The sequence below is a fragment of the Ceratotherium simum genome, chromosome 8, assembly GCF_057802395.1.
Source record: "Ceratotherium simum simum isolate JZ-2026a chromosome 8, ASM5780239v1, whole genome shotgun sequence".
In the NCBI taxonomy this organism is placed as follows: Eukaryota; Metazoa; Chordata; class Mammalia; order Perissodactyla; family Rhinocerotidae; genus Ceratotherium; species Ceratotherium simum.
Genome location: NC_141907.1, coordinates 2,666,088 through 2,687,003, shown reverse-complemented (window position 1 = coordinate 2,687,003; position 20,916 = coordinate 2,666,088). Strand labels below are relative to the sequence as shown.

The 20,916-nt window shown below is 45.8% G+C and overlaps 1 protein-coding gene across 9 annotated transcripts in view; it reads right to left on the bottom strand.

Annotated features, from left to right (window-relative positions):
- RGS12 (regulator of G protein signaling 12) overlaps nt 1-20,916 on the bottom strand; it is a 131,729-nt gene that overhangs the window by 81,881 nt on the left and 28,932 nt on the right. For 7 of the 9 annotated variants that reach the window (XM_087434846.1, XM_087434851.1, XM_087434850.1 and 4 more), the window contains one exon: nt 3,214-3,330. The exons of the other annotated variants lie outside the window; for them this stretch is intronic. In XM_087434846.1, the coding sequence (XP_087290972.1) occupies nt 3,214-3,330 (117 nt within the window). The remainder of the gene's footprint in view (nt 1-3,213; nt 3,331-20,916) is intronic. 9 annotated transcript variants of the gene reach the window in all.

Genomic DNA, 20,916 nt, shown 5'->3' with positions numbered 1-20,916 from the left:
AATTAAGCAACAATTAAAGGCAGGATATGAAAGCTGGTGCCTCTGGGGAGGGGACTCTACAAGGGTGTGAAGACCAGGAGCGTGGGGACAGTCTCAGAGGCTGCCTAGCACACCTGCTGAAGAGTAACAAAGGGAGTACAGACAGCAAAGTGTTCAACAGACTTTCTTTAGAAACAGCCTCACCAATGACAAGTGTTAAAGAATGTTATTTGTAGTGTCTATATTTTGAAATTTTCAGGCAAAAAATTAACAAGGATTCAATCCCATTTCTCTAATGTACTATTTTGACAAAAGTCAGAGGCTGAGTACGTAGGGGAAAGATCACATGCTTTGCAGCCCAGCGTGGCCTAAAGAATGCTGTTGAACCTCTCTGCTTCTCAGTTTTTTCATCTGTAAAATGGAGATAATGACAGTCTACTTGCTGGGCTGTTTAAAGATCTTAAAGGACACGAGATATCCAGCTGCCATGGACTAAAAATGCAGAAAACAGCAAACGCTGGTTGTTTGTAGTGCAAGTGCTCCCACTCCCTCCAGAGTGAAGAGGAGTAAGCAATAACCTCAGCTGACTGCAGTGCTTGTCCCAGAGCCACATGGCAGAGACATGGAAATCAGACCACAGCCGTCACCACGAAGCCTGCAAACGCTGGTTCTTTGCCTCTTGGAGGCTCAGGGCCCTTCTTCAGAGACCCTTCTCCCAGGAAAACGCAGAGACACAACACTTGGCGAAAATCCTAAACTGAGAATGCAGGCTTGGTTGAGACCCACCTTCCCCTCAGGACCAGCACAGCCCCGAGGGACCCCAGCAGACAGGCCCACTGAGCACACTGGGCACAGGTGAGAGTGCAGCACGCAAACCTCTGTTCTGTCCACAACAGTGTGGGTGCACACTGGAGCCTATTCTGACCACAGCCCCAACAAATACAGGCGTGCTGGCCTGAAGTGCCCTCGAGTTACCTCGAGACTACGCAGGTGGCGTGTCCAACAGCCGGTTCCTGTCTCCAGCCACCGAGTACTACGCCCTCCCCTCTGCCCTGCAACCCGCTCTCTGACCCTGAAAACCTCCCGAACCCAGCCTGCCTCTCACTTCCCTCATCTGGAAAATGAGGTGATTTCAAAGGCCCCTTCCGGCCCTAATGTTCTATGATTCCTGTTTCACATTAGAATACAAATTAACTCACAGTTTTAAGCAGAAAACAACCAAACTCAATTTATTCCATTTTATTATTATTGAGTTTCTAAGGAATTATCTAATTTAGAGTTAATTTTTAAAATATAACTAAACTCAAACAAATATTTGTACACCCATGTTCACAGAAGCATTATCCACAATGGCCAAAAGGTGGGACCAATCCAAGTGTCCCAGGGATGGATGGATAAACAAAATGTGGAGTACCCATACAATGAAATATGATCCAGCCTTGAAAAGGAAGGGAATTCTGACACAGGGTACAACATGGATGAACCTTGAAGATATTATGCTAAGTGAAAAAAGCCAGACACAAAAGGACACATATCGTAGGATTCCACTTATATGAGGTCCTCAGAGTAGTCAAATCCATAGAGACAGAAAGGAGAATGGAGGTTACCAGGAGCTGGTGGGTAGGGGGATGGGGTGTAGTTGTTTAATGGGGACCAAGTTTCAGTTGAAGAAGATGAAAAAGTTCTGGAGATGGACAATGGTGATGTTGCACAACAATGTGAATGTGCTTATTACCACTGACCTGTACACTTAAAAATGGTAAAATTTATGTTATAATATTTTACCATAACTTAAACATATTTTTATATTTAACTAAAGACACCCTAAATAAAGGCAAAAATAAGTCACAAAGAAATTTTCAAAATGTTTATCTGACAAAGGGCCCGTATCCACAATACAAAAAGAATTACTACAAAAATCTGTAAAAAGAAACCCCAACTCAATAGAAAAAAGATACAAATAAGCTATTCATTCAAAAAAGAGAAAACAAATAGCCAAAACACCCACGGTGGAATGCTCCATCTCACTCATAATTAGTGAAATGCAAATTACAACAAGACGCCATTTCATTGAAACAGGGAACAATTCAAGTCTGACAGCACCAAGTGTTGGCGAGGAGGGACTAACAGGGACCCCCACCCTGCTGGTAACCAGAGCCTGAGTGGGAACAGCCACTGCAAGTGGAGTTTGGCCACGCCTGTCACCCAGCAGCCTTCCTAACAGGAATATTCTTTCTTTCTCCACGTGTGCCCAAGGACACTTGACAAGAATGTCCACCGAAGCTCCATGGGCAACTTTTTTCCAACTTTCCACCAAGTGCCCGCAATAGCACAATGGATAAAAGACTGTGGCGTATTCAAAATGGAATGCCACATAACAAGTAAAATAACTGAACTAAAACCACAAGGGTCATAATGTAGTTTCAATATTGCATTGAAAACATAATGCAATGTTTTAAAAATGGCAGAATAATACATATAGTACAACTGCAGCTGTGTAAAACTTTAAAACACACAAAATGAACCAGTGAAAAGATCAGTGGTTGCCCAGGGTTCAGGGGGAAGCAGGGAGGATGACTAGGCAGAGCACAGGGATTTTAAGGCAGGGAAACCATTTGAGTGATACTGTCAGGGCGGCAGCACAACAGTCTGCATTTGTCCAGACCTGAAGAAGGAACAGCAGAAGGAGTGCCATCTCGTAATCATAATGTACCCGCACTGGCTCATCAACTGTAACAGAAGTACCGCTCCAACAACCGGGGAAACTGTGTGGGAACTCTCTGTACTTTCTGCTTCGCTTTTCTGTAAACCTAAAATGCTCTCAAAGTAAAGTCTATGAATTTTTTTTTGAGGAATACAGATAAAAGCACCACATAAAAGATACTCTATCTGTATCTGTGGATCAATATCATATCTTTATTAAGGGGGTAAGATGGGCCCTACCTCACAGAGCTCTCGTGAGGGTTAAACAAGTTCATATCCATCAAGTGTCCACGACAGCGTCAGGCACAGAGGAGAGAACACCAAACACGCTACGATGCTCCAGGGACACGTGCAGGGGTAGAAGAGGACCCGGAGGTGCATTAGAAGCCCACATGAAGACAGTGGTTACCACAGGAGAGGGGAAAAGGGAGTAGGATCAGGGTGCATTCAAGGAGAGTCAGATGTATCTGTAAGACTGATTTTCACTCTTAAAAACTTGAAGAATAAAAGAAGAAAAACTAAAATTATTACCTCAAGATCATCAAGGGAGCGAGTGATACTAAATCTCTTGGATCTTCCAAAAGATCTCCGAGTAGAGGTGCGTTGAGAAGTCTGAGCAAGTCCAATTCCCCGCCCAAATTTTGAGCCCTAAACACAAAGAAAAAATATATCAAGTTATGTTCTTGGGAAGAGATGCTTAGGTTTGCCTGATGCACCACCTCGGAGAGAATAGCGGGGTACTGTGGAACAGAGAAAATACCAGACTTCAGTCATCTCAGAGGAAATTTCATGTTATGTATGTGTTACTACAATTTAAAAAAATGCAAAATTAAAAAAAAAAAGAATCATCCCAGGATCTCCAAGTATTTGCTCTGCCACTTACAACTGTGTGCCCCCCAGTCTCAATCTCCATAATCACGAAACAGGATCACACCAGCTGGCACCCAAAGGTTGTTACCACAAGCAAATGAAATGGCACATATGAATGTTCGGGAAAGCACAAAGTGTGGGATAAGGGTAATAATTATCAATATAAAGGCTAGTTTTCAGCAAGGTTGTGTGTTTATATAATTTTATAAGCATTTTGGGAAACTGAATCCCTAGATATTCAGCTGGTGTCTGAAGACCAAACCAACTCAGGTGCATGAAATAACTGGCCATTAAAACATCTTGTTCTTTCTCTGGGAAATGACCAGAATTAATTCACTGTTATTATGCTAGACAATTCTCCAAATGTGATCTTAGTTCCAGCAAATAAGTTATCATATCTTTAAAATAAAAAGCATCACAGCTGAAAATCTCTGATTTCCTGGGCACTTGAAATCCTAAGTGACCAATTTCAGCCATAAAGAAAGTTAACGTGTTTTCTAAAGCTGTGGGGCTCTCAGACTCTCTGCTCTCCACGTGCATAAGAATCCTGAGCATCTTACAGCAAGAGAAAACCCTGCAGCCCTTCCCTGTAAAGCTCTATGTGCTAAGTCCCTCTCCCTCTCCTCCGGGGAACTCACCTGGTAAAATCCAACTCTCTTCCGACCAACCCACCGACTGACGACCCACCAACGACTGGCGCACCTGCACCCAGGCCACTGGCTGCCTGGCGGAAGAACACACCCCCGGGGCTGCTCTCACCTGACATTCCTGACACCCACTCGAGTGGCCCTCAGCAATGTGACTGCCTTCCTTTCACTCATTCCCCTCTGCTAGACTGTCTCACCTCCTTCTCCCTCCTGCCCTCTTCCCAGGCTCTCCCAGTCTGGCCCTCCACTGAAGCTGCTCTCTCACCAGTGGCCTCCCAGGGAGCAGTCATCCCGACTTGCTGAGCCTGTCCTCTTCGTCCTTCTCCTCCCTGGCCTCTCCCTGGCTCCCCTGGCACCCACTGGCTGCTCCCCTCACTCACACTCAGAACCCCAAACTTCTTACCTCTGTGCCAAAACCACTCTGACCTGAACCAGGGCAACAAGAACAGTACTTTCAAGCCTTCAAATTTTATTAAGAAGCAGTGTAGGTGGCAGCGGTGACCACCGTCACTCTGTATGCTCCATGATGTCCCAGGGCTCTCACCAAGTGTTCCCTGAGCGACAACTATGTGCACGGTACCACAGGGCACCTGACAGAAACACAAGGCAGGTTTTCCGACTCCAAGGAACTCACCATCATCCAGTCCTCCTGAGAGGCTCCCTAAAGATGGCAAGAGAAGGCTGTGAGCTATTTGAACACTTGCATACTAGAAGAAATGAGAGCGGCCCTGGAGGCTGTGCTGTAGACTACAAACACAGTGGGGTGCGTGGCAGGTCTGGGAGGGCAACTCAGGACCCTGAGCTGCTGAGAAGCAGCCCGGCTCCTGGGGAGACGAGGAGACCAAGCTGACAGGAACAGAGGTCAGGCTGCAGAGCAGCAACGGGACAGTCAGAGCAAGGCCATGCTGCAGACATTACTGGTAGTGATATTTTAGGAAAGTCACCCGAAATATAGCGTGCAAGCTGGAGAGGATGGGGCAACCTGTTAGAAGTTGTGAGCAGAAACATCCTGAACTAAGGAGCAACAGCAGAAACAGCAAAAAGAGAAAAGAAAGGGAGGGAGGGAGGGAGGGAAAGAGGGACGGAGAGAAAGAAAGAGGCGCGTTCAGGGAGAGAAGAAATGGTGGGCCTGGCAAAGAAAGTAGCAGAGATGAATGCAGAGTTTCTCGTCTGAGATAGTGTCATCACCAACAACAAGGGGTCCTTGGGAATAGTAATAAAAATCCCATGTGTGCTCACCAAACCCAAATATCCCAAGAAGGGTTCAAAAGAGAAGCTGTTCATACACTATCATAGCAAACGCATTTCTCCGTCTTCATGTTCACAACCAGCCAGAGCTGTGCCACAAAGCCTACCTGCCAGCGGTCCCCAGGCCGGTGGGGGAAGAAGACAGTAGCTAACCCACAAGAAGGGTGACACAAAGTGTGCCGGGAGCACAGACAGGGTGACACTGGTGTGGCAGTGGGGGAAACCCACCACAGACACCCCCCAGAAGGCTGTGTATAAACTGGGCCTAAGGGCAGGCAGAGTGGGGCACATGAGGAAAGGTGACAGGCCGGCTCCAAGGACGTGGTAAGGACGACTTACCTGGGCCAGAGCCAGAGCAAGGAGGCTTGAAGGCCATCACCCTGAAAGTGACAACGGACCACGGAGGGCTGCCAGCAAGACAGCCGCATGGAGGCGAAGCCACAGCGGGCGCACCGGAGCCTCTCAGATGCGCCCAGGCTCGTGCCCAGCTGGGAATTCCCTCTAAGCAATCAAGCTGCACAGGAAGAACTGCTTGTTCCCCAACAGGGATGGGCGACCTGTGCATGCTGCCTCTCCGAGGTTGAGAAAACACCTGATTACAACTCCCGCCTGTCGCTTGGAGCCTGACTGCTGGTCTCAGGGGACACTGGTTCCTACCTTCCGCTAATCAGCCTCTGAGACACTCCGAGGGGGTTTCAATTCAGACACAGATGTGTCCCAAACCAGTGTTTCTGCTCCTGGTGACGGGCACCTCAGGCTCTGCCACAGGGGGCTTCTCTATGACCGCTGACAAATTGGTAGAAATGGATGTTTCTATGACCTTGTCTGTGCCGTTCTGCCGGGGCGAGAGTCTCTGTCCAGACCCTCACCTTCACCCTCTCTGAAGCAGCAGACTCTGCTCACTGTATTGTCTCCTTGCTAGCAAGTTACTAAATTTGACATATTCTCGAGAAAAATTTGTCTAAGAAATTTCTTTTTCAAAAAATCTTCCCAAAGCTGATTCTATCTATAAAATGTATCTGGAACCTAGGAATCCCTTTCCAGGCCCACTGCTCCCCCACCCCACCAGGCCCGGCCCCAGAACCCAGCACGTGGTGGGTCTTCCTACTCCCCCTGTACAGTCTGTTCCCCACACACCTGCCACAGCTCCACACTGGTCTTCCTGCTCCCCCTGTACCGTCTGTTCCCCACACACCTGCCGGGTAGGCCCCTGCTCCAAGCCCTTCAGGGGCTTCTGCTGCCACGCTCTGTGCCATGGGCGAGGCCCCACAGGGTCTGGTCCTTGTCACCCAGACTCTTCTGGGGCCCCAGCCTCACTGCCTTGGGGCCTGCTCTGCCCTCAACCCAGTGTCACCTCTTTTAAGAGACCTCCTTGAACTCCCCTGTCTAAACAGACTCCCCCTGGGTCCTCTCTCCTAGGTTCTGTGCTTTTCCTTCACACTTCTTAGCACAAACTGAAATTACACATTGCTAGCTGCTGTGGCATCTCCCCCAGGAGTCTGTAAATCACAGCAGGGGCCTGGTTCTGTTTGTTCCCTCTGAATACCTGCTGCCCGGTGCAGGGCTCAGCCCAGCAGACGTAGCCCTTGCTGAGAGAACAAATGAGAGCAAAGCCATACGGGAACCAAGCACCCCACAACAGGGAGCCCATCACTAATGGACAGGGATCCATGCAGACACTCAGATGCCTCTGCTACAGCGTGAAGTAACAATATGGAAAATGTTCTTTATTACTAAGCCAAAGAAGCCTCCAAATAGGCACAAAATTAACCCTTTGTACAGATCATGTATTTGCTATTCTGTATTTTTACTATTTTGGGGGCCGGGGGAGGTAATGACCACACAGCTTTGTGATAAGAACAGTTTAATTTTTAAAACCCAGGTGCCTACAGAGGAGATTCTTGCTGAGACAGACTGCTCCTGCACAGTTAGCTCTGGAACTTGTGCCCCATTACAGGCAAAAGAAATGAAGACATTTAACATCTAGTTATACACGGATATGTTGTGGGATTTGGAAATTTGAAGGAGAAGGAAAAATGTAACAAGCAAGCACACAGAAAAAAATTCCTACAAAGAAGTGAATCAACTCAAGGGTGACACTTCACCAACATGGAGAATCTTGAGCATTGATTCGTTTGTTTCCCAAATCGAGAGTCCACTGCCCCCAGGGTCTGAGGGGAAATAAGTTCTGTACTTGAATGAGCTGTTAGAAAGTCACCATTGATCTAGCACCCTTGCAGGCAACACATAATTCACTCTCCCCAAACAGTACTAGACAGTGATGATTACTGTAAAAATGGCCTAAAAATCAACTCTCTTCTTCAAAATCAACTCCACTTTTTCAATTGCAAACAAACAACTCATCACAACTGCTTGAGAAGGCGAGTGGGCGACACCAGGCCACACCATAATGTCTGCATAGCCCAGCCCGTGGCTGCAGCACCCCAACACCCAGTGGGTGCTGGTGGAGAAACTCCACCTCACTGTCCCCAAGAGTCACACACAAGGCCCTGCCCCCAGGCATTGAGAACACAGCCTGGCTGCGGCATTGCCTGAGCCAGCATGTGGCCAGCATGCTTCCAGAAGAACCAAAGGGCCCTTCCCTACTCTGGGCCCCTGCTTAGGACTTGGAGAAATAATCCACCTGGTTCTTGTCGCCTCCAATGTGAGGGGCGAAAGGGCCCCTAAGGGATGCCTTCTTCTATCACAGACAAGGCCCAGCAAGGTGTTGGGCTCTCTCTAGGATGAAACAGCTGGTAAACAGGTTGAGGGTAGAACCCGGGCTGGCTGACCCACCCACCACCCATGGTGCCAAACTGCCTCCACCACACTCAATGCTGACACCAAACCATCCCATGGAGCCGCTGCTTTAGGGAGAGGACTGCTGTTAGCACAGCCAGCACCCCCACCTCAGTCTACAGATGAGAACCCGGAAGCCACTGAAGGATTGCTCAGGGTCACAGCCAGAGGAGGCCTGGGCAAACCCAGATGTTGTTCTACCACACTGTGATTTTTTAGTTACAATTAGAACTAGAAATTCCTAACCTAAAGTGTCTAAACACTAGACCAGAAGCCCCAGTGGGGCAAGGACTGTGCCTGTCCTGGTCACCATTCTATCCCACCCCTCCCACAGTGCCCGGTACATAGAAGGTTCTCAGTAAGCACTGACTGAACCAAGAAACTCTAACCAAGGAGACTATTTAGCTTAAAATAAAGGCTAGATCATCTGAAAGTTTTTCCAAAAAGAGGTAACATAGAGAATTTGAGGAGTAAGATTTCCAGCTGACACACTTACCTCTCCCGGTGTATCAGTCAGGGTCTAGTCAGAAAGCAAAACCACACCAGTTATTTCAACAGAGAGAGTTTCATATAAAGAACTGTTAACCAGAGATCACAGAACTGAAAAGGTGAAAAGAGACTCTAAGATGTCACCGGGGGAACTGGCTGCACCCCCAGGGCTGGGACAACAACAAGGAAAGGAGGGAGCTATTTAACTCAGCAGCCAGACGAGGGGCCGGTGGTGCTGGGACCCAGACCTCGGAGGGGGCGCGGGCCATGGCCGGTGTCTGAGGAGTGACGAGGCCGGCCCCGGGAGAGGTGGGGAAACCAGAAGCTGGACTCAGGGACAGAGACAGGAAGGAAAGCGGGCAGGGTTGAGGAGTGTTGCCATGGCGACAAGCAGGGAGCAGGGAGCAGACAAGAAGGAGCAGGACCCCCCTCCTCCCTTCCAGCCGCTCAGCCTGAACGCCCAGCAGAGCTTGATGGGGACCCAGCTATCTAGGGGAAGAGGGTGCAGACTTCAGCATCCAAGAGCCGATCACAGAAGTGGGGCTCAGGGCTGAGGGACAACAGCTGAATAACTGGCTCAGCTTGTTAAATGCTGTTGCTACAAAGCTCTACATAGCAGGAAGAATTCTAAGCCCAAAATCAAAACAACTTTAGAATACACAAAATTCCGTTTCAAACATAAAACTGGACAAACACATAGAGGTAACTATGGAGTAACATGTAAGGAGCTGAAGAAGTGTTTCCTGGTCATAGTGAATCGCCTTCTTGAGAAAGGAAGGAGAAAAATGTATACAGAGACTGGGGATCCTATTCAAGAAAGAAAAGGAAGAATATATAGGAAAGGACGTTTAAATGGAGACAGAAAACTAAGGAAAACATTTGTTTATTCAACAAATATCTAAAAGCCTACTATGTGCCAGGCAACCAGCTAGGATGGAAACCTTTAGAAGACAGAAACAAAGGATATAATTTCCAAACCAATAAAGGAGGGGCAATGAAGTAAGCACACTGACCACAAACAGCCTTGAAAACAAAACAAACAAACAAAGGCTTTGGGAAAACAGGGAGGAAAAAGCCTGGAAAAAAAATAGATTTACAGAAAGTATACAGTAATATCATGGAACCAAGACTGATATACCAGAAATCCCAATAAATATAAATGGACTAAATTTGCCAATTTATCAGAATGTTAAATTGGATTACAAAAAAAAAGCCAACTATCTACCACTTATAATAACAATCCTAGAACATGCAGAAATGGAAAAGCTTAAATAAAAGGACAGAAAATGCTGACTCAGAGAAAGCTTATATAGCTATATTAATAACAGATGAAACAGACTTCGTCCCTAATAGGACTTTTCAAATAAAAGATTCAGTACACCAAAAGGAGAAGAAGGGGAGGAAGAGGGGCAGAAAAATGCCACCATTGGTTTTATGACTTTATGAGCCTAGAATAACCTTCATTCCAAAACCAGACAAAGACAATGAGAGAAGGGAAAATTAAACAATAGTCTCACTCATAAACACAGATTCAAAAATTCTACAAAAATATTAGCAAACCAAATCCCTCGGTGTATAAAAAGATAATCATAAGTTAGGTTTACCTCAGGAATGCAAGTGTGGCTTAACATTCAAAAATCTATCGGTGTAGGGCCGGCCCCGTGGCTTAGTGGTTAAGTGCACGCACTCCGCTACTGGCAGCCGGGGTTCGGATCCCGGGCGCGCACTGACGCACCGCTTCTCTGGCCATGCTGAGGCCGTGTCCCACATACAGCAACTAGAAGGATGTGCAACTATGACACACAACAACTACTGGGGCTTCGGGGGGGGGGGGGTGAAAAAAGGAGGAGGACTGGCAATAGATGTTAGGTCAGAGCCCGTCTTCCTCAGCAAAAAGAGGAGGATTAGCACAGATGTTAGCTCAGGGCTGATCTTCCTCACAAAAAAAAAAAAAAAAATCTATCGGTGTAATTTGCCACATTAGTAATTGTAAAGGAGGAAGCCCATTTGATCATCTCAATGAATGCAAAATAACCAAAAAAGAAAAGCTAAAATTCAACACCCATTCATGATGACCAGTATGAATAAATATGAATAGAAGTAACCTTAGCAAGGCAGCTGGATATAAAAAGCAGCAAATCAAGCCAGCCCTGATGGCCTAGTGGTTAAAGTTCGGCGCTCTCATCACGTCAGCAGCCCAGGTTCATTTCCTAGTCATGGAACCACACCTCCTGTCTGTCAGTTGCCATGCTGTGGCAGCGGCTCACATACAAGAACTAGAAGGACTTAGAACTAGGATACACAACTGTGCACTGGAGACTTTGGGGAGAAAAAAAAATCAGCAAATCTATTGTATTTTTATATATCACAAAGTTAGCACCACAATTTTTAAATAGGTACTATTTATAAGAGTAACAAAATATATAAGGTACCTAGGAACAAATCTAACTAAAGAATCTAAGAATAAATCTAATTAAAGATTTTTATGAAGGTAGTTATAAAATTTTACTGTAAGAAAATAAAGAAAACCTAAATAAATGGAGAGAGATACCATTTTCTTGGATGGGAGGGCTCAATATCCTAAAGATGCCAATTCTTCCAAATTGGTCTACAGATTAAAATACAATTGCAGTAAAACTGCCAATAGCATTTTTGGAGAATTTATAAATTGATTGTAAAATTTATATAAAAGAGCAAGGCTCAAGCATAGTCAAGATAAGGTAAAAAGATTTGGCATTACTAGATAGAAAGACTTATTATAAAGCTACAATTTTAAAGATTTTTTAAAGATTTTATTTATTTATTTTTCCCCCCAAAGCCCCAGTAGATAGTTGTATGTCATAGCTGCACATCCTTCTAGTTGCTGTATGTGGGACTCGGCCTCAGGATGGACGGAGAAGTGGTGCCTTGGTGCGCGCCCGGGATCCGAACCCGGGCCACCAGCATCAGAGCGCGAGCACTTAACCACCAAGCCACGGGGCCGGCCCTAAAGCTACAATTTTAAAAAGTAAAGTATTGTTGAGGGTCTTGACAACGGAGAAGAACAGAATTGAGAAACAGACCCACACATATGTGAACACACAACACGTGGAGAGGGCACACCGCCGAGCCACAGGAGAGGGTGAACTCAGTGCTCCAACAACTGGTCATCCATATAGAGAAAAAAAACTTATCTTGCCACTCACCTTATTCCATTCATAAAAATCAACTCCAAAACATTTTTAGGATAAAAAAAGGAGAATCTTTCTGACCTCAGGGTAGTAATGAATGTGTTACAACAAAACTGCAAACCATGAGAGAAAAGATTGACAATTTGGACGACATTAAAGCCAAGAACTTCTGTTCATCAAGACACCATACAGTGAGTGAAAAAAACAAACCACAAGCTGGGAAGATATATGCGCAATACATATAATCAGCAAAGGATTATGAGCCAGTATCTATAATCCCTACAAATCAAAAGGAAAAAGACAACCCAATAGAAAAATAGGCGAAAGGTTTGAGCTGGCCTTGAACAAAGAGGAAATCTGAATATTTATGATCAAGGGAATGCAAACTAAAGCCACAGTGAGACACCATTTTACAATTACTAGATTGGCAAAAATTAAGAAGTCTGACGATGGTGAGTTTTGACGAGGATATGAAGCAATCTGAGCTCTTACACTACCAGCTAGTGTGGGACTGTCAGGAAAATTGCATATGTTTCTGCACAGTTAGGGCATTCTGAGCAAATTTTACTGAGACTGGGACCTGGACTAAAAGTCTCCAAGTCTTGGGACTTGGCAGCTGAATTATGAGAGAACAAACAGTGCAGAGTCAGGGAGAGATTGGTCTCCCCAGGGCCTGATTTCACATTTCAGACAGGTGAGACTGGGAGCATCTCCTAGGACCTAGTCTCATATTCCTCCTGGACACATTTACCTACACTGCCAAGGGCAAGAGGAAAAACCCAGCATTCCCCCCACTGTCTCGAAGGAGAATTTGCTTAAAGAGAAAAGATTTTTCGCCCCCTCTCAGGAGAGGAAGGGGACAGCTTGTGTATAAGCTCCGAGATTCCAGTGTTCGGGGTTCCTTGCCCACAGTACAACCCCAGTTGGTGTAGGTTGACACCTAATATGGCTCTCATTGCACCCGGGGTAAGGACAGGGCGCAGGGGAACCAATGCAGTTATCATAAGTTAGTAATTAAATCTGGCGTTGCTGCAGAGACCTGGTGTCTACTGTCAATATGAACAAATGTAGATACTAAAAACCCAGCACCTAGCCATTACCTCCAAAGATGAATACTGCTACAGACTAGCCATTCCCCTCTTTGGATAGACCCCAAGAAACTGCTTCATATACACACCTGGAGACGTGTGCAAGAATGTTCACAACAGCATCATCAGTCATTTCTTTAATGGCTCTGTGTGTGGGTGTGTGTGTAGTGGTATATTCACACAATGGAATGTTATACAGTTAAAATGAATGAACTACATACAGCTACAGATAATACCACGGATAAATCTTTGAAATGATAATGAAGGATTAAATAACAAGTTGCTAAGACTGTCATAAGGCTATTTTTATAAAGCCAAAGAAGCAGCAAAACTAATACATTGTTATGAGATTCCAACACTTCTGATTCTAGCAGGAACGTGGTGGCCTCAGCTCTGAAGATTCTCACGTTTCCTGGAAACCACATAAAACCAAAGAACAATAAGTGGTGGCACGCTTTGTGACTCTGCCCTTTTGCTCCTGTTCCCTCATCCTCAGTCTCCCCCTCTCCATCTTACGGACCCCATCCAGCTTCTCCAGGAAGCCCTGCCCTGTCTAGTCAGGGTGGGCCAAGTGTGTCTCCCCTCTGCTCCCCAGCACCTCAACTAGCCTGGACTGCAGCATTCCCACGCGGCAGCGAGCCCCCAGAGCGCCCAGTGCACGCTGTTGAAAGGAACTCCTTGGCGGAGCAAGTGCCGCAGGGACGGAGCAGCCGTGAGCGGCGGCAGAAAGCACCAGGCCCCCAGCGCCAGCGTAGACCTGCGGTGTTCCTCTCACCGGCGGTGTCTGTCTCCACAGACCAGCTGACCTTCCACTGCTGCTGTCGCTCCCCCTCCCTTGGCTTTGGGGCAGAGAGCCATGCAGCGTTGCCCATGGGCACTGTTTACACAAGGGAATGATCAAAGCTGCTCTTTTCAGAGCAATTTCAATCATGAGGCCTTCGCTGTGGCCTTTTTAGTATTCTCCAGATTTTTTTTACAATCTATTTTAAAACTTCCTCTCATTGTACTAGGAAAACTGCACAAAATCTGTTTGCTGAATCCAATACTGTCCTGGCCTGACGGTTGATGAGCTATCATTAGCTATGCCACAGAAACACAGCTTATGGCTTCCAATGCCATGCCTCACTTTGTTCTTATTAAAAGAATTAAGAAAAATAATTTGTATTTTTTTCTTCAAAGGAATTATTTTTAGTAAGTAAAATATGTTCATATTCTTATAATAAAAAAATCAAAACAACACAAGATGAAATTAAAATGTCCTGGACCTTTCCCAATTTTCCCTTACTATCCCTGAGGTAACTACTACTATTTCTTTTGAAGTTTTTCTATATATAAACATGTTTATTTGAAATGTATCAGTTTATTTGAAGGGTGTTGAAATTTTTCACACAAAAATGGGATAATATTAAATATGTGCATTGGGCCGGCCCTGTGGCTTGGTGGTTAAGTGCGCGCGCTGCAATGCTGGTGGCCGGGGTTCGGATCCCGGGTACGCATTGAGGCACCACTTCTCCGTCCATCCTGAGGCCGAGTCCCACATACAGCAACTAGAAGGATGTGCAGCTATGACATACAACTATCTACTGGGGCTTTGGGGGGAAAAAATAAAATAAATAAAATCTTTAAAAAAAAAATATGTGCATTTTTGTGACCTGTACGTTCCTTGGGGAGCTTTCCATATCGGTAACACACCGACCCACTGCCCGCCTATGGCACAGATCGCATACCACTCTCGCCTTCTGACGTAGTGATGGAAATCCAAGCTGGATGCACGCTGTGTAGCTAAAGACTTCATGCCCCAGCCTCCCTTGCAGCAGGCTGCAGCCATGTGACTAGGTCTGACCAATGAGGCATGGCAGAAACCATGTGCACAACTTCTGCTGTGACTCCACCACTCCTTTCTGTCTTCTTGCTGGAGTGGACATGAAGCTATCTTGTATCTGGAGAGTGGCCATCTTCAAGTTCAGGTGGAGGCCACACGTGGAGGATGGCAACAATGCAGCAGAAGGAACCTGGCTCCCGAGGAAGGGAGGCCTCCACGCTAGCCCCAGACGGCCTACCCAAGCTTTCACATGAGGGAGAGCATTCCTGTGTTAGAGCAAGCCACTAGTCAAGTCTGCCTGTTACATACAGCACTGAAACTCATATTACTTTTTTTATTTTATTTTTTTGCTGAGGAAGATGTTAGCCCTGAGCTAACATCTGTTGCCAATCTTCCTCTTTTTGCTTGATGAAGACTGTCGCTGAGCTAACATCTGTGCCAATCCTCCTCTATTTTGTATGTGAGCTGCCGCCACAGCATGGCCACTGAGGAGGGGGTGTAGGTCCGCGCCCAGGAACCAAACCTGGGCCACGGAAGCAGAGCACGCTGAACTTAACCATGGGGCCACCAGGCCTGGACTTCACATTACTTTTGAATGAGTGCATGTAGTCTACAGTATGGAAACACCACATTTTTCTTTACTCCATTGTCAATAAGTATTTTTTATTCAACCAAGGAGATACTGATTAAGTGCCTACTAGTACTGCCAGTTTGGAAGTGACTCCTCCTGAATATCTACCCCTCTGCACACAGGTGAGCGTCTCCCCAGGGCAGAGATCCTCAAAGACTGTGGATGCCTGTGTACTCTTAAAAATTACTGAGGATCCAAAGAGCTTTTGTTTTTGTGGGTTTCATCTATCGATATTTTCCATATTAAAAATTAAACTGAAAAAAATTTAAATATTTGTTAATTCATTTCAAAATAACAATAATAAACCCTTAACATGTTATTATAAATAACATATTTTCATTTTAAAAATTTCCAAAATCCATTACATTTAAAGTTTAAGAATGTGGATTTTGGGCCGGCCCCGTGGCTTAGCAGTTAAGTGCACGCGCTCCGCTGCTGGCGACCCGGGTTCGGATCCTGGGCGCGCACCGACACGCCGCTTCTCCAGCCATGCTGAGGCCGCGTCCCACATACAGCAACTAGCAGGATGTGCAACTACGACATACAACTATCTACTGGGGCTTTGGGGGAAAAAAAAAGGAGGAGGATTGGCAATAGATGTTAGCTCAGAGCTGGTCTTCCTCAGCAAAAAGAGGAGGATTAGCATGGATGTTAGCTCAGGGCTGACCTTCCTCACAAAAAAAAAAAAAAAAAAAAAAAAAAGAATGTGGATTTTGCTACTTAACCAGATATTTTAATTAATATTATTCTTAGAGTATCAATTTTCAAAGAAGCAGAATTAAACATCCTTAATTCAAATTAAACATAACAATCATTTTTTATGATATAGACGGCATTTCAAGATCTTGAATTTCACATCAATCCCTTTTGTTAGTCATAGACTTTAAATTTTATCTCCATTAGTACCAACTTCTACTTCGACTGGCTACAGACATTAAGCAGAAAGAAAAGCAAAGTAAACAAAAGAGAAGATGATCCATTTATAAACATTATTTAACTCTCTTCAACAATTTCATACACTCAGTTGAGTCTACAAGTGCCCAGCTCCCAACTCCCAGCCCCAATCCTCCCTCCTCCCCAAACGAGGAACATGTTGCTAAGGGGTCAGCTTCCGGAGCATTACCTGGGTGGGGGATTGGGGTAGAGCTCTGGACGTTACCAGGAAGAGGTCCAAATGCCACTTGGAGGTACACTTCTGTGCACCTCCCACTTGACCAGCATAATAAGAGCCTGGGCAGAGACATGCCCCCCTGAAGGGGCAGAGTAGGAAAAGCGGACCTCCTCTTTAGCGTGTGTCCCTTGGGGCTTCCACAGCAGCAAGGGGTGACAGACAGCCGAGACCTGGATTGAGCTCGGGAATAAAGGACCAAGAAGGCAGTGACAAAAGCAGTGGTAAAGCAGAGTAACTAAAAGATGAATCCGGTGACCATCTGGACACAGAACTGATAGGACTTAGAGACCAACTCGTGACTCAGTACAGTGACATACTTCAACTAATAGCTGGGTTTCTTTTGTGTACACAGAATTAAGAAAGGCTGTGTGCCAGTAATTTAAAAGGGAATATTTACTATAGAGTTATCAAGTATAACATGGAAGCAATCAGAAACGTGTAAAGTGACCACTAGAGACCATCCTTGGGCTGAGAAAGGGTGCCTAAGGAAAGAACAGCCCCGGCAGGGGCCCCTCCCCAGGCCTGGGCTCAGCTGCGCTTGCAGCCCATTGGAGGGAGGAGCTCACAAGGTCGTCCAGGCCAGAGCTGCCTGGACGAGGCACGAGGAAATACCCCTCGTGGGCACAGGTGGCCAAGGCTGGCTTAAGGAAAAGCTGGGGAATGAGATGTCCATAGGGATTTGAAAAGCTCCACCATATTACCAGGGCTGTGCACGCTCAAGAAAGCCCTAAGAAGACCCTACATCTCATCTCTGGCTGACCCTGAGGCTCTGCACAAGCAGGACGTGAAGGCCACAGCAGAGTTGTCAAGTGCCTGGCTGAGCACCGAAGGTGTGCCCCAACACGCACACAGAGCCCCTCAGCAAAGACTGGGAGACCGACTGGTTCCAGGCATCTACGGAAATCTCTGTCCAGTCATTAGCTGACCACTAAGCTAACCAAGCAGAGACTGTGTGGCCACACACAGCCAAGAATTAACTCTACAGAGTTAGTTCAGAAAAGCCACCACCACCACCACAAGTAGCGACAGCGACTGGGACTGTGTTGGCGAGGAGTCTTCACTTCGACAGAGAGCAGCTGCATTCTGCTGGGGCTTCCACCTGGCTCCTTTTGTCGTGCGGAAGATTGGATGTGTGTAGAACGGGCATACGGATGCTGGGCAGCCAAACGGCTGTGCTGTGCCAGTCATCAGTGTATCGCCTCAGCGCCAAACCCACCCTTCTCCGCCCAGCTTCAGACACCGGCGCTGGGCCTTGCAGACTGCATTTCTCCCCTGCCCGCTGGCTTGACGGCAGGATCTGCCAGCAGAAGGTGCTGGACGGAAGCGTCAAGTCTGAATAAGAGTTCAATAGGAGTTCATTTCTTGTTTTGGCTGTCTCCCAGGTGGTGTGGAGTGGACTGGTGTCACACCTCTCCTCCGAGGTCTCATTCGCAGCCTTACGGGGCCTCTTCCTCTGAGTCGTAAGTCTCTTCCTTGTTATTTTTCCCTCCACCTCTTTCTGCAGTTACTGCCTTAGGTTCCCTTAGAGCTCTCTCAGCAGTTAACCACCTTTTGCCGAGTTAACAATTCTCCACACTGAATTTTCCCTGTTCAAATCACTGCCGTGTGTTCCGTCTCCTGGCTGGATCCTGACCGATACAGCCTGATTTTGTGCTAAGAAGCCACTGTTACCACGGAGAAGAACCCAGAGTAACTTAGGACACCCAACCACTCGACATTCCGCAACCTCGAGCATCTCTCTCCTTCCCTTTCCTATTGCCTCTTCCTCTTCTTCTCATTGCTGGGCACTTCCTTCATCCTTTCCTGGCCTGTCCTCTGCTCATGCTGACAAGCCTCCAGCCAGCTCAGGCCAGGCCAGGCCGGACACCGGGAGACCCACCTCACGACCTCTGGAAGCTTCTGCCACTCCAACAGGGGAGGAGGCTGTGGGATTAGACTGAGCTCATAACACAGGGGCACCCATATAGCAAAGTAAAAAGCAACTGATAAATTTCAAGAGGTTATAGCAGGAACCCAATGAAACACAATTCATTACTACTTATTTTCAGATAAATTGTATGTCCCATCACATTACAAAAGGAACTACAGGTCATACAAACTAGTCTCTAATGTAGGAGGCGACACGGAGCCCTAGGTTTGTCCTAGTCTCAGCACTTATTTGCCACTTGACTGTGGGCAAGTCGTTTAATATGTATAAACCTTACTTTCCTTGTCAGTAAAATGAAAATAAAGATGCCTGGCCTGATGAGCTCACAAATAAGGAAATAAGGCTCACAGTGAACTGGTGAGTGCTCCACTGCAGGATCCCAACGCCAGAGACGTGCCAACTCCACCACAAGGACATCACCCTTGTGCTGCAGGGTAAGGAATAGCAGGCAATACCGACATTTTCACTACATTTTTGTTCAAGATGAAAGAACATTAAAAAGAAGACTGAGACCCTCATAAATACAGTCAACTGATCTTTGACAAAGAAGCAAAGACAATACAATGGAGCAAAGATAGTCTTTCTTTTCTATAAATGGTGCTGGAACATCTACGTGCAAAAAAATGAATCTAGACCCTTCACAAAAATTAACTCAAAATGGATCATAGACCTAAATATAAAATAAAAAATCTATAAAACTCCTAGAAGACAACACAGGAAAAAACCTAGATGACCTTGGGTTTGGTGATTCCTTTTTAGATACAACCCCAAAGGCACAATCCATGAAAGAAAGAATTGATAAGCTAGACTTCATTAAAAGTAAAAGCTTCTGCTCTGCAAAAGACAATACCAAAAGAATGAGAAGACAAGCCACAGACTGGGAGAAAAGGTCTGCAAAAGACACATCTGATAAAGGACTGTTACCTAAAATGTATAAAGAACTCTTAAAACTGAACAATAAGAAAACAATCTGATTAAAAAATAGGCCAAAGATCATAACAGACATCTCACCAAAAAAGACATACAGATGACAAGGAAGCACATGGAAAAATGTTCAACATCATTTATCATCAGGGAAATGAAATTAAAACAACAGGGAGATACCACTACACACCTGTTAGAATGGCAAAAACCCACAACACTGACAATTGCTGTGGGAATGCAAAATGGCACGGCTACATTGGAAGACAGTTTGACAGTTTCTTATAAAACTAAACATACTCTTACCATGATCCAGCAATCCCGCTCCTTGGTATTTATTTATCCAAATGAGCTGAAAACTTATGTCCACACAAAAACCTGCACACAGATGTTTATAGCAGCTTTATTCATAAATGCCAAAACTTGGAAGCAACCAAGATATCCTGCAGTAGATGAATGGATAAATAAACTGTAATATATCCAGACAATTGACTATTATTCAGTGCTAAAAAGAAATGCGCTATCAAGCCATGAAAAGACATGGAGGAAACTTAAATGCATATTACTACGGGAAAGAAGCCAATCTGACAAGCTACATACTATATGATTCCACCTATATGACATTATGGAAAAGGCAAAACTATAGTAAAAAGATAACTATGTATATAACTATGTATATGTAAAAAGGCAGTAAAAAGATCAGTGGTCCAGGTTGGGGCAGGTGGGAGGAGAGATGAACAGGTGGAGAACAGAGGATTTTTAGGGCAGTGAAACTACTCTGTATGATACCACAACGACGGACACATGTCATTATAAATTTGTCCAAACCCACAGAATGTACAGCACCAAGAATGAACCCTAATGGAAACTATGGACTTTGGGTGATTAGGATGTGTCAGTGGAGGTTCATCGATTGTAACAAATGTACCACTCTGGTGGGGGATGTTGATAGTTGGGGAGGCTGTTTTGAGGGCAGAGGGTATGTGGAAAATACCTGTTCCTTCCTCTCTATTTTATTGTAAACCTAAAACTGCTCTAAAAAAAATTAATTCTTTCAAAAAAAAAGAAGCCCAAGGTTTGAATCATGACCCTGCTTAATCCCGACTGTTGAATCTTTTTTTTTTTTTTTTTTTTTGTGAGGAGATCAGCCCTGTGCTAACATTTGCCAATCCTCTTCTTTTTTTGCTGAGGAAGACTGGCCGTGGGCTAACATCCGTGCCCATCTTCCTCCACTTTATATGGGATGCTGCCACAGCATGGCTTGCCAAGCAGTGCATCGGTGGGCACCCAGGATCCAAACTGGCGAACCCCGGGCCGCCGCAGCGGAGCGCACGCACTTAACCACTTGTGCCAACGGGCCAGCCTCCCGACTGTTGAATCTTAAGACAAGTCACTTAACCTCTCCAGGACTGGTCACTTCACACTTGTAGACTGGGGGGACGACAGCATCA